The sequence below is a fragment of the Argopecten irradians genome, chromosome 1 (genome assembly GCF_041381155.1).
Source record: "Argopecten irradians isolate NY chromosome 1, Ai_NY, whole genome shotgun sequence".
NCBI lineage: Eukaryota > Metazoa > Mollusca > Bivalvia > Pectinida > Pectinidae > Argopecten > Argopecten irradians.
In genome coordinates this window covers 41,224,786-41,237,662 of record NC_091134.1, presented here as the reverse complement: position 1 = coordinate 41,237,662, position 12,877 = coordinate 41,224,786, and the positions used below count along the sequence as shown (strand labels likewise).

The window sequence follows — 12,877 nt, the reverse complement described above, 5'->3', positions numbered from 1 at the left end:
CATTTCCTTTAAAAAAAACTTGATTAGGGGACAGATTTTTTGTAATAGTTTTTCTAAAATAAAACTGAAAATCATACTTCTGTATTATACGTGAGTGAGCATCATATGCACAAATATACGGTAAATCTTTGGGTATCTGACACAGACTTTACAAGACTTCTCATTAATTTTGTTGGGAAGGAAATACCTGGTGTAAATAATTTTATCCTATAAGATATATTTCAATAATTACTAATTGTGGCGCAAAAATATAAATTCATAGGTATACACCTTATAAAACAACCGATAATTTTTTTCTAGATAATCCCACTCCTAAGCACGCTGGTGGTCAGATAGATTCGCCCTCAGACCTGCCATCACAGCTAGACTACCCAGCCATTATCATGGAGCAACCTCTGGAGGAGGAAGGTAACATAAACCTCAAATATACAAACAGCTTTATATATTGTACTTAGAAAGTGAAACCATATATCATCAAAAGTGGTGCTGCAGGGGAATGGAATGTGTTCAGTTCAATCAATAGCAATGCAATGTGCCAGATTTCCATTTAAGCTGTGAATTTAGGCAATGATATTGAGAAAATTGTTTTTAATGTTATTAAAGGTTATATTTTACTTCACTGATTATAATGTTCTTTTGTAGATTACTCCACTGGCGAAGTTCCAGAGGGAGAGAGTGAGCTTATCCTAACAAGAAGTTTGAAGATGGATGTGACTGGCCGGCCTAGAAAGGAGGCGGTGGTACTCCCTAGGGGTATCAAGGGAGGACGACCGGGGGCTATCCCTAACACCAAGGTGAGTAAGATAATATGTAGTCCTCTCGATCATGAAGCTAAAAGCCATGATGCAAGATCTTAGTGTGTGTTTTTCTTTAACTTTCCTCATTTCGAAGTAGAGACAATAATGAGATATTTGAAATAATGTACTTTTTTCTTTTTGAACAATGCAGTATAAGACTGTTGAAGGAGGTGTACGCCGGAAGGTGAACACGTCTGTGACAGCCGGAGCTTCTATCCCCTCTCAAGTCCAGTTGGATAGGATGAAAGGGCTGATCCTACTACCGGAGGAGGTCGACTTTGGAGTGCTTAGAGAGGGAAACACTTATGTCTGTACTGTTTGTCTCAAGAACACAGGAGTGGATTCCTGTCGCTTTAAAATCAGACAGCCTCCTCCAGCTACTGGTCTCAGGATCAACTACAGGCTGGGACCGGTGAGTGACTCTCGTGTTTTAGTGGTGGAATCTGGTGATCTGTCCAGATAGTCTATATATTTTGAAGGTCTAAGAGCAGTTGTCTACACTCGACATGTGATGCTATTTAGATATCAGAACATTGATTGTTTTTGTGACAGACTTAAGATAAAATAGTCTGTTTTCTAAATTTTCAGACACAATGAAATATCCCAATAAATCTAAAATCTGTTTTTTTTTGTTTGTTTTTTTTTTTTTTGTAGATTGCAGCTGGGATGAAGACAGATTTGGAGTGTGAACTGTATGCCATTGCCGTTGGAGTGGAGGGAGATTCTGGGGTCGGGTCTATCCGACATGACTTGGAGATTGTCACAGAAACAGATATTCTCTTCCTGCCCATCACAGCAAATATCCTTTTTTGAAGCTTGTTTTAAAACAATTCCCAATTAAATATGCATACTTCAGACATTATTATTTCAGTGTTTTTAAGCGATTTTAGCTGTGACACATTTTTCTGCCGATTGCTTACACTATTGTATCTTGGGCATCTTTGGTTGCTTATTCATCATACAGTACTAGTATTCTATGTATATCTACTAAAACGTAAAAAAAAAATTCAAAATTAAAAAAAAAAAAAACCCACACAAATAAGACACATTTTACTGTGTTTTAGACTGATGTCTATCAAAACAAAACATTTGAAGACCATTAATCCTTATCGCCCATTATAATTATTTAATTTAGTATGACATGTTAAGGTCATTAGTTTACATTGTGCGGTCCTTAACCTACTTACCTGTCTTGACTGCTGATGCTTATGATAATAGAAGTCCAAACAGTCCCCAAGGAGGGAAGTCCCCAGGAACACGACTCGTCTCCACACGTCCTCCTCAGAGTACGGGGATCATCAGACCAAGGAAAAACCCCTTCCCAGGTCAGTCTTCTTACTCAACTCAAACCTGTTTACCCCTTGACGCATATTTGCACTCTTTTGTTCCCAAGGCTAGAATAGTCCAATATAACATTTTATGGCTGAATAGGCTTAAAATGTTTCTCTTTGCATACATAATTATGAAATCATTACGAATTTGAATTCTTAGATAAATGCGTTTAACATATGAGGCCAATTATTTTATTAACTTTCTGTATTTGTTTTCAGGTCCACCCCAACCAGATTCTACCTACGTGAGATAGAAATAAGCAGGGTTAGAGAGAACCGTTAATAAATTGTACTCGTGCAAACTACGTTTGTTCAGAGACCCAATCATTGAACTTAATCTGTGATATGTTTCTTATTTGTATATATACGTAAATAAAAGATGATGTGTCAGTGAACAATGACATGCTGTGAGACTATAGTGGTTTCAACAAATGAATAACTGTGATATCCGAACTGCAATTTTAATATTCACCTTTTGTCCCCTCATGTTCTTCGGATGCTAATAAGGAAATTCAATTTAAATGGCAAATAAAGATGTAAACGTCCATTCCGTCCAGTAATTTCATGGTTAACATTCCTGCCAAAGAAAAAAAATCACTATGTTGTGACACCTATGTATCATTTGGGTTTGTCATTTTGTAGTGTTGTACAGAATGGAAGTAAGTAGTATGTAAAAGCTACAATTTGTATATTTTGTATAAATCATATTTATGTAACTTTTGTGAAGATGAATAAATACATGTACATTGTACTATGTTGTATTTGTTTTATATTTACAACTGTCGTTTTAAGATGCTATTCCGCCGACAGAGTAAAAGTTCTTTGGACAATAATTGACATATTGATTCAAACCTAAAACATCAAAATAAAAGAATTGACTTGACTTTCATTTTTTTACTTGAAATATAAAGGGCGATAAACATGTAAAGTTTACAACCCTGGTAAGTGAAAAATACAAGTTCGCCTGTTATTTCTTTAATTAAAAACTACATTGTAATAAGACAATATTTTTTTAATATATAGTAAGCAACTTGGATCTTACATATAGCTCCTTGCATATTAATTTCTCAATGGTTGATATATCCAACACGAAAAACATAAAGGTAGCAAGTTTTACACTACCTATCTAAGATTGAGAGTACGTGTGTATCACTGTCAAGAAATGGGTAATTAGTTTGGAAATTGTGATCACGCTAAGTTAAAAGCTTTGAAAGTTTGTTACAAGTAAAGATTGTATTAATAAATAAAACTAGTAGTTCAGTTCCTCTTTACTCCATAATCTCTCTGACCTATACCTAACAATAACAGCTTGTGAATATACTTCAATGTATTACACAAATAGATATTATAAAAAGGCGAGTTAGCAACATTGTCTTGTAATATGAATTTATTAAATGTTAACATTATATTTTAATACATTCACAAGAGAATGTTGTGTTGTTCTTTATATCAGGTGCCACAAGATATACATTACACTCTTGACTGCATTGTCGATTGGTAATTAGTTTGGAAATTGTGATCACGCTAAGTTAAAAGCTTTGAAAGTTTGTTACAAGTAAAGATTGTATTAATAAATAAAACTAGTAGTTCAGTTCCTCTTTACTCCATAATCTCTTTGACCTATACCTAACAATAACAGCTTGTGAATATACTTCCATGTATTACACAAATAGATATTATAAAAAGGCGAGTTAGCAACATTGTCTTGTAATATGAATTTATTAAATGTTAACATTATATTTTAATACATTCACAAGAGAATGTTGTGTTGTTCTTTATATCAGGTGCCACAAGATATACATTACACTCTTGACTGCATTGTCGATTGGTAATTAGTTTGGAAATTGTGATCACGCTAAGTTAAAAGCTTTGAAAGTTTGTTACAAGTAAAGATTGTATTAATAAATAAAACTAGTAGTTCAGTTCCTCTTTACTCCATAATCTCTTTGACCTATACCTAACAATAACAGCTTGTGAATATACTTCCATGTATTACACAAATAGATATTATAAAAAGGCGAGTTAGCAACATTGTCTTGTAATATGAATTTATTAAATGTTAACATTATATTATAATACATTCACAAGAGAATGTTGTGTTGTCCTTTATATCAGGTGCCACAAGATATACATTACACTCTTGACTGCATTGTCGATATTTTTAAGTGCTAGTCAGGTACTATTCTATATACAAGATTCGTTTGAAATTCATATTCGTCTGGAAAAAAATAATTATTCGTGTATTTCTATGATATTGAATCGTATATTTTATGAAATATTAGCTGATACAGTTCAGAAAAAAGGAAAGCACATTACAAGAGAACGAGTGGGTACCCTAAATAATGGAGCCAAGATCTAGAGTTCATATGATATCTATGATATTGTCCTCATCGATGTAATGAAGCAAGGAGATGTTTATGGCAAGCCGTTTTGAAATCTAATACATAAATAGCTTGAATTAAAAAGTTATTTCACAAAAAAAGTTTTAGCTTAAGCTGAAAAGATTTCAACTTCAGTTAAAATGCTTCTTTTTTTATTTGCATTATCACTTTTTTTACTTTTAAAAATAAAAATAAATCTTTTAAACATAATTAAAAAGTGATAATGTGAAAAAAAAACTTCTTCGACTTAAGCTGAAATAAATTTTTCAGCTGAAGTAATAACATCTTTTTACTTTAAGTCGGAAAAATGATTATGAAAAAAACAACACTTTTTAACTTAGTCAAAAACCTTTTTAACTTCAATCGAAAAAAGTGATAATGCAAAATTGAGAATTCTAACTTCAGACAAATTATTTTTGTATTATCATAAGTCAAGTATCTTTACAATTTTAACTTCTTTTTTTAAGTTAAAAGGATTTTAGCTTAAGGTGAAAAGATTTCAATAACTTTTTAACTTAAGCTACAGAATGCTCCGTATTCCTCGAGCTATTGGTGTGGTACCCTGCTGTTCTAGTTATAGGGGTTTTCCTGTATTATGTATTAAATATCAATACGACTTGTCATAATTGTTCCCACCGACTGTTCTATTAAAATCAGCGAAAGTATTCCAATCGAGGCCTGTATAAGCTTTAGAATTATTCCCACTCAAGAATGGTTTCCAATGAGGTCATAATGATGAACTGTCTCCAACGAGGTGGTCATGATGAATCAGCCAAATTGTGCTCTATGGCGCTTCTTATGAAATCAGCGAAAGAGTCCCCACCCAAGCCTCTAATTACTTGCATATTATGTTTTATGATCATGGATTATTATACCCACCTCGCAACGAAGTTAAGAGGGGTATACTGGAATCGGGTTGTCTGTCTGTCTGCCTGTCTGTATACACAACTTTGTCCAGCGAGCTCCTCCTAAACTACAGATGTTGATGAAATTTGATACGTATATAGAACATAAAAGGAAGGTTGAGTAAACTACATAGGTTTTTGCAATGTCCCCTATTAATTGAGTTATTTAGTCGCCCACTCTGGCGACAGTTCTAGTATGTTTATACAGTATGTTTTGCTATCACTGCACTGTAGGTTAAGCAGTCTCTTGCAACTCATGCGTGTCACTACTTGCTAAAATACCCCCATTAAAGTCGTATGTGGCGTTATTTTCATACCTACAAATCAGAAGAAAAATATGATATTATTCAGCACCAAATGTTTCAACATGCTATAACTTCAATTGTTCTATATTTAGGGACAGCTTTATATACATCTGTAATATAATGTTCTTTTCCATCCTCGATACCCCAGGGGTTATTATCACTGTCTTGAAATCCACCCCTGGAATATAGTATAGCAACACTGAAGGCGCGATACCTATCAAGGTACTCTCATCTTCATCTATATAAGACGTGATTAATAGCACACACCATGGGAAGAAACTCTCGAGTAGTATACTGATTAATCCAATTAAAAGGGTCTATCTCGTACGATCTAAACGTATCAACATTCTTCAATCCAAAATTTTCCTACATTTATATTGTGCATTACACATCATATCGTATGTTTATTTATCAGGTGACGACCTACCCATATACCCATATACATTGTATTCATAGCCCCTTGCTATTATCAGTATGAACGAATACATACACACACACACTCACACACACACACACACACACACAAATATAAAAACGAGATAACGATAAACAACAGATATCATCTAGGCTATTTAGTGTCCTGAGTGATGGACGCAGAAACAGAAGACAGTATGTCCGAGTCACAATGGAGACAAAAGGTTCCCGATGCAGCGGAGATGTTCTTAGCACGTTTCCTAAAAGGCTTCACAAGTGGGGCTGTTCTGTATGGGGGCGTGATGGGCGTATCAGCTCTCGTACGCAATCCCTTCCGAGAGAGGTAAGTCTCATTACATGTATTTTTCAAAAGTTCACGCAATTTCTGTCAGTCCTCTTATGTTCAGAAATTCTTGCAAATGTTCCCGAATATTCAAGCGTTTTTCAATGTCCTGATAGCATCAATAGGATGCCTTAATACTATACTAGTAGTAGTGCAGATGTAGACAACACCGCTGAACTCTATTATCTACATTTAAACAGAGTGTGTATCATTAGCACGTCAAAACATGAACCCATACACTCACTTAACATGAGAACGTATTGTGTCACCCGCCATCACTACGGAAGAAACTTTTCCCAGTGACTCATAGAAACATTCATCACAAATCAAAATTACTTTCTATAACGAAGGTTGATACTTTGCCTTACCTCTATGTGATACTGGTTTCTCCCATGTTATACCCATATTGTCTGAGACTGTATTACATGGCCACCCATGCAGTGCAACCTCGTGACGTCAACCTGTCGACAAAATCACTATTTTCTCGGTGAACTTTAACGTTAGTATTTACTATTAGGTATTCTCAGAAACTAGATTGGTTTTACTATAAAGAATGCAGAAAAAGAGAATTGCGTTAAAATGTCACACATTTTCTCAAGTATGAATAATTGCAGTAGCTGTTTTCTTCGAATTTATTTCAAAATGGCAGGATATCAAGATTGTGAAATTGCACTGAAGCGTCAAGGTATGAGAGAAAATATTCAAAGTGGATATGATGGATAGTGATATTCTACCCTAGGAATCACAAAAAGTAAAACCCGAGTGATCATCGGGTAGAATAACTCTATCCTTCATATCTATATATGAAAGAGTCTTATAATATATCATTGAGCAAAAATCTTTAAAATTATAAAACAAATACAAAAGAACGAAGAATGAAGACGGTTATACCAGGATGCAGGTTTTTGTGACATTTTGAACAAATGAGGATCTACTGCAGTGATATATGTACCAGCGTTGGCGGAATCGAGTTATGAAGTATTCTTTTTCTTTGTGGCTGTTTATGTCGATGAGGTGTAGACGTTGTAGAGTAAAGTTGAGTATAAGTCAAATGCTGAGTTGTGGTTTCAGTACTTTATTCCGCATGGCAAAGTATGGCCCAGTACTCATGGTCAAGTACTGGGGGAAGTTGACCCCGTTAGCTTGTGAAATCTTGGTTTATATAGAGGTACATGGACATTCAACATCAATCAGTTTTATAATAAATGTCAGAGTACATATCCTTCTTAAGTAATCTGACCACTTCTTGTCACGAATACGCACTTAAGTAATAGTGTATCGGAATCTGTTGACTTGGTCATGATAGCTACAAGGCATATACATATAACCGTCTATGTCTAAGGCTATATGTGTACCTATAGTAGACTAAGTGTATTCATTGAATTATACATAACGTTAATTTTCTAAATATTTAACATTTCCATATAATGGCACATTCGTCTCCATGTTATAAATTATAACAATTTAGCTATAAATTGGTATAATATATTATGAAATTTTCTAAATATTTAACATCAATCAGTTTTATAATAAATGTCAGAGTACATATCCTTCTTAAGTAATCTGACCACTTCTTGTCACGAATACGCACTTAAGTAATAGTGTATCGGAATCTGTTGACTTGGTCATGATAGCTACAAGGCATATACATATAACCGTCTATAACCGTCTGGTTACTGCGACCTGATGTCTAAGGCTATATGTGTACCTATAGTAGACTAAGTGTATTCATTGAATTATACATAACGTTAATTTTCTAAATATTTAACATTTCCATATAATGGCACAGTTAGTAATAGTCATCATCTACATCTTTGATAGTGATATATACTACTCAAAATTTGCTAAGGATCACTTTTATATTTCAGTATATCAAATTCATGTAATTGTACAATGTTCATAAAAATGATTTAATGATGTCTTTAAGATGTCTAAACACAGGCTCCAACAGAAAAACTATGGATTTTTCACGAGTGCTCGATACATTACTTGTGAAACAGGGCTACCCCCCAAAACACAAAAACACGGCAACGGCTTTTGGTAGAAAAATATGGCAGAAACTAGAATTTCAAGAATAGTGTTTCAAGATTTTCGATATTCTTAATCAATCCGTTGTTCAATTCTTTTTCCTAAATTGGAATGAAAAAATATATTAATGAAAACATTTTAGAGTACTTAAGAGTACACTTGCTTTTCTGATACTCATGTCTAATTTGATCTCTTGTTTTAAATTTGTCTCGTGTGAGTCGCTTTTTATTGATATCCCCTTATCTTAACTACTCGTGATTTGTAACATGATGTCATAACATATAGGCCTGTATGATGTCAATATATCCGTTGTTGTCTCTATATGTCATTTAAATAATTATGATATGATGAGATAAGTTTGTTTACAGTTTGACAAAGTTTGAAAGTTCTTCTGTGTAGACATATATGTGAACGTTGATATGCTTCATCTCCGACTATTTCCAGACTTCCTGACATTCTGAAGAAAATTTTCTCCAAAGACTGTCTCCGATTTGCTGGGTTCCTTGGCCTGTATCCAAGCACGTACGAACTTGTTAGAGAGATATTACAGGAAATGAGGAATTCCAAGGTAATTTGAAATCAAGATGAATTTACATCAAGTAGCGTTTGTTTTATGAAGAAAACATTAGGCTTATATCGGGATGAACAAGGACAGCAAGTACATGGCAGACACATTGTGTACAATATACAACTTATGTGGAACACCGTTGTAAAGTAAGCATCTTAGGTCATATATAGATCTCATTGTAAGATTCCAGGTATTCGTCGATGAAACTTTAAATTCATTCAAAAAGCTTTATTCAGTTTTATTCATTAGACCACTGTAAAACTTTGCTTGTCCATGGTCGTTCTTATTCTAATCCGTTTTACATTTTTCATGTTTTGGTACTGTTCCTTCTTGTTTTTACTCTGGAGACATCGTGCGCTGTCGTTGGGATCAACAGAGACATTTTCATAAATAAAATTAAAATCACGTATTGGTGGGATAAATCGATATGCTATTCCTGTGCTTCAGGATGGCTGGAATAACTGTATAGCCGGTGGTGTGGCTGGCCTGACGATAGGGGTCGAGGACCCCGGCAGACGACTCATATACACCCTATTCGCCGTGTCACGTGCATTTGGGGCTCTCGTGTCCACCCTGGTAACCAGAGAGAAGGTGCCGGAAATCCCTTACAGTGAGACGTTGCTGTTCTGTCTGTGCTGTGGCTTTTTGGTACACTGTGTTGCACTCCGTCCAGATCTTCTCCATAAAGGATATTACTACTCAGTCCTAAAGTGGTCACGCGACTACAATGACAAAACCCTACAGAAACTGTTCAGAGACACTGGAGATCGGTTCCTCACGTGCCAGGAAGCTGGACTACATTCCGATTCGTGTACCAAGCACGCCTTCAAAGATATGATCCTCAGTATCCCCTCTTTCGCCAAACTATACTTGCCAATACATCTAGCACCCATTGTTATATTTAGGCGGAAACTAGTCATTAAAAGGCAAGTATGCAATATAAGTGTATGAAGTTGATGTCTTTCCTTCCATTTTGTTCCTTTTTATTTAAAACACACGTAATATTCCGTTTTCATAGGTGTTAGCACAACCTGGTAGAATAAAATAATATTTAAGTGTGAAGTCTGAGGTCACAAGATTCTATGAAGTCTGCATGACACCGAATTACTTGAATCAAAAGCATCTTATTATCATCAATTAGTTATTTAACTTATTTGCTAAATTGTTAATAATAATATTAACAATAATATACAAAAATGAATATATGTACAATGTAATTTTAAAGTATACGTTATTAAGGTATTATATTTACAGTCAGTGGTGAATTGATAGTATAAACCCTGTTGATTTCAACCAAAGGCTACTCAACTTTATTTCTCGATAGATTGAGTATGTCACGCGCAATTTGGAGCCGCGCGGATGAATTTATGATGGTCCAAATCAGAAACTTTTGGTGTTTTCAGTAACCGAACGTACGTTCGATGAACATGTACATGTATCAAAATAGGTTTTAACACATATACATGTACGTGTGTAAATACAAATGTAGAAAAGTTACATTGTTTATGTTACTACGTACCTCTTTGACCAATGCTTCCGTGCGTATGATAAATAAACAATGTTGTACAATGTACAGTTTTGCACATTCCGATGACGTCGCAATGTTTACATGTTGTGTGTCGGTGAGTCTGTGTTGTTCTCTACCACATGTAGCCTAGATCTTCATTCTATTCGTATTTTTAACATCTTTGGTTGTACGCGAATGGATAAGATATGTCAGAACAACATCAGTATTTGAGGTGGATAAGTTTAACCAAAACGACCTAGCACGACAAAGCATTTTTGTTCACCTCGGCGGACAGACAAGTCCTGTACGTTATCTAGAATCTACTGTGAATCGGCGAGAGTAGGTACGTTTGGGTGTTTCGAAATATCAATGAAACGGAATCCTACAATTGTAGCTTTACAATACTTGTAATAGATACCTCTAATATTTATTGAAGTGTTTGAAACAACAATATGAATATAGTTAACATTTTGAGAGCGGTACAGTAAACGTTTACAGTAGTGGGCCTACCTGTGTTTGTACATGTTCCTCGAAACGACGTCCGATACATTTGAAAATCTCCAAAATCCGGAAATAATGACATGAAACTATGTAAACATCCGTGTATTCAAGAAATTTCAAACGTGAACTGATTAAGTAGAACTTAAGTGATCAAAAATTGAAGAAACTCTCTGTTTGTCACACCTCCTTGACACAGGCGGTTTGAATCGGACACCGCGTCACAACTACGTTAAATATCCTGCCACGTTATGAATTGTGTAAGCGTGTGAAATCATACGAAGCAAAAGATTAAAACCAAACTGCTTTGCACCATGGTGTTTTTAACAACAGATAAATAAAATGATTTATAGTTCCATACCGGGAAAACCCCAGATATATGCTTCATCAGACGGAACTCATTTTATTGGTATGTTCATTGATAAATTGGCGGGAATTTCCGCCACTTCAAGTGGCTGTTCCAAATGCCTGTCGGAACCAAACGATATAATTCAATTTTAGTCTTATAAATGCCATAAACACTATTAAGGGTAAATTTTGAGCTATGAAAATAATAGTTCAGACTGTAAATATAAGGATTAAAGTCTCTTTCTGGTGGTTCTATCGAAGGATAAAGTTGAGTAGGGTATCGATATTTGTTTCATGGACCGCGAAGCGGTCCATTCCAAATATCGATACCCTACTCAACTTTATCCTTCGATAGAACCACCAGAAAGAGACTTTAATCCTTAAATGAAATCACAATATCGAAGCAACATCACTTCCTTCTCGTCACTATACATGGAATTGGTTTAAACAGCAGGCATCTGCTTATATAAAAAACATATAATTAAAAACATATAGTTATCTACTTTCTATTGCAGACCGAAAACAGTGCTGAAATCATTGGTGAAAAACGTCATTTTTTCCACATCATTTCTGGCTACCATGGTTATGCTTGCAAAATACACAATTTGTCTGTTGAGGAACGTTAACAAGAAGCCCCCGCCATTGGCCAGCTATATTCCCGTATTGGGAGGACTTGTGTGTGGATTTAGTGTTCTTCTAGAACGTGCCAATCGTCGGAAGGAACTGTCTCTGTTCCTGATACCTCACACGCTGTATGCGTTATACACATGGGTAAAAGGCACCGGACTTGGATCCAAGATGGACATACCGTACGGATCCGTTCTTCTCTACGCTATATCGATGATCTCAATCATGCATGCTTATGAACGTGAACCAGAATCGCTGTCCATTCTCTTGAATGGCATGCTGAGATTTTTTGTAGGTGATATCAAAAATCCTGTTGTGCGACCAAGGAAAAGGATCAGGCAATTAAGTGATATATTTGCATGAAAATGCCGTCGTTAGCAGAATTCATTGATGACATACAACTTAGATTGAGACTATGCTGTGTCAATAGAAAAAATACTATACATATAGGTTTTAGCTAGCAGACAGTAAAGACAGTTCAAAGCATAATATACGTGTACCGTAATTTCTTGCGTAATGGCTCCATGTTATATGATCTAAAACATTGAATTTTGTGTTCTTCGGACTATTTGATGACGCGAGCAATCTGACGAAATGTTTTTGAAAACCTGTGGAAACTGATGACTGTATGAAATCTAAAAGATACATGATATATGTAGTCCAACAAATTTACTTGCGGAAATGTCTATCAACCCTCGCAATTCTCTTAACAATCAATGATACAGCCCCAGCATATTTCATTCCCGTCTTGCAATTTTGAGTATTTCCCAAATTGTGTTTTGTTGCAATACATTCTCTAAAGATAAACTTCTTTTTGCGGGTCAA

The 12,877-nt window shown here is 35.1% G+C and overlaps 2 protein-coding genes and 1 long non-coding RNA gene across 14 annotated transcripts in view; 2 read left to right on the top strand and 1 right to left on the bottom strand.

The window, feature by feature from the left end:
- The window catches only part of LOC138327980 (sperm-associated antigen 17-like), a 27,303-nt gene extending 24,424 nt beyond the window's left edge, over window positions 1–2,879 (top strand). For all 12 annotated transcript variants that reach the window (XM_069274561.1, XM_069274552.1, XM_069274545.1 and 9 more), the window contains 6 exons: window positions 301–408; window positions 643–794; window positions 949–1,209; window positions 1,452–1,596; window positions 1,985–2,122; window positions 2,348–2,879. In XM_069274561.1, coding sequence (XP_069130662.1) covers window positions 301–408; window positions 643–794; window positions 949–1,209; window positions 1,452–1,596; window positions 1,985–2,122; window positions 2,348–2,382 — 839 coding nt within the window. In that variant the 3' untranslated portion in view covers window positions 2,383–2,879. The remainder of the gene's footprint in view (window positions 1–300; window positions 409–642; window positions 795–948; window positions 1,210–1,451; window positions 1,597–1,984; window positions 2,123–2,347) is intronic.
- Window positions 2,601–6,960, bottom strand: LOC138328066 (uncharacterized). The gene is made up of 3 exons (XR_011209160.1): window positions 6,845–6,960; window positions 5,389–5,731; window positions 2,601–2,705 (listed from the first exon to the last, which is right to left on the bottom strand). It is a non-coding gene; the product is annotated as an uncharacterized lncRNA (long non-coding RNA).
- LOC138328050 (uncharacterized) lies at window positions 6,307–12,877 on the top strand. Its single transcript, XM_069274651.1, has 4 exons — window positions 6,307–6,476; window positions 8,949–9,072; window positions 9,520–9,998; window positions 11,941–12,877. The coding sequence occupies exons 1-4, from the start codon at window positions 6,307–6,309 to the stop codon at window positions 12,413–12,415; spliced, it is 1,248 nt and encodes a 415-aa protein (XP_069130752.1). The 3' UTR covers window positions 12,416–12,877.

What these genes read in the sequence shown, in the direction of transcription:
- LOC138328050 (XM_069274651.1), top strand. Translation starts at nt 6,307, where the DNA reads ATGGACGCAGAAACAGAAGACAGTATGTCCGAGTCACAATGGAGACAA. An exon ending in CGCAATCCCTTCCGAGAGAG is followed by an intron (nt 6,477 to 8,948) that starts GTAAGTCTCATT and finishes GACTATTTCCAG; the next exon opens with ACTTCCTGACATTCTGAAGA. An exon ending in CGGAAACTAGTCATTAAAAG is followed by an intron (nt 9,999 to 11,940) that starts GCAAGTATGCAA and finishes TTTCTATTGCAG; the next exon opens with ACCGAAAACAGTGCTGAAAT.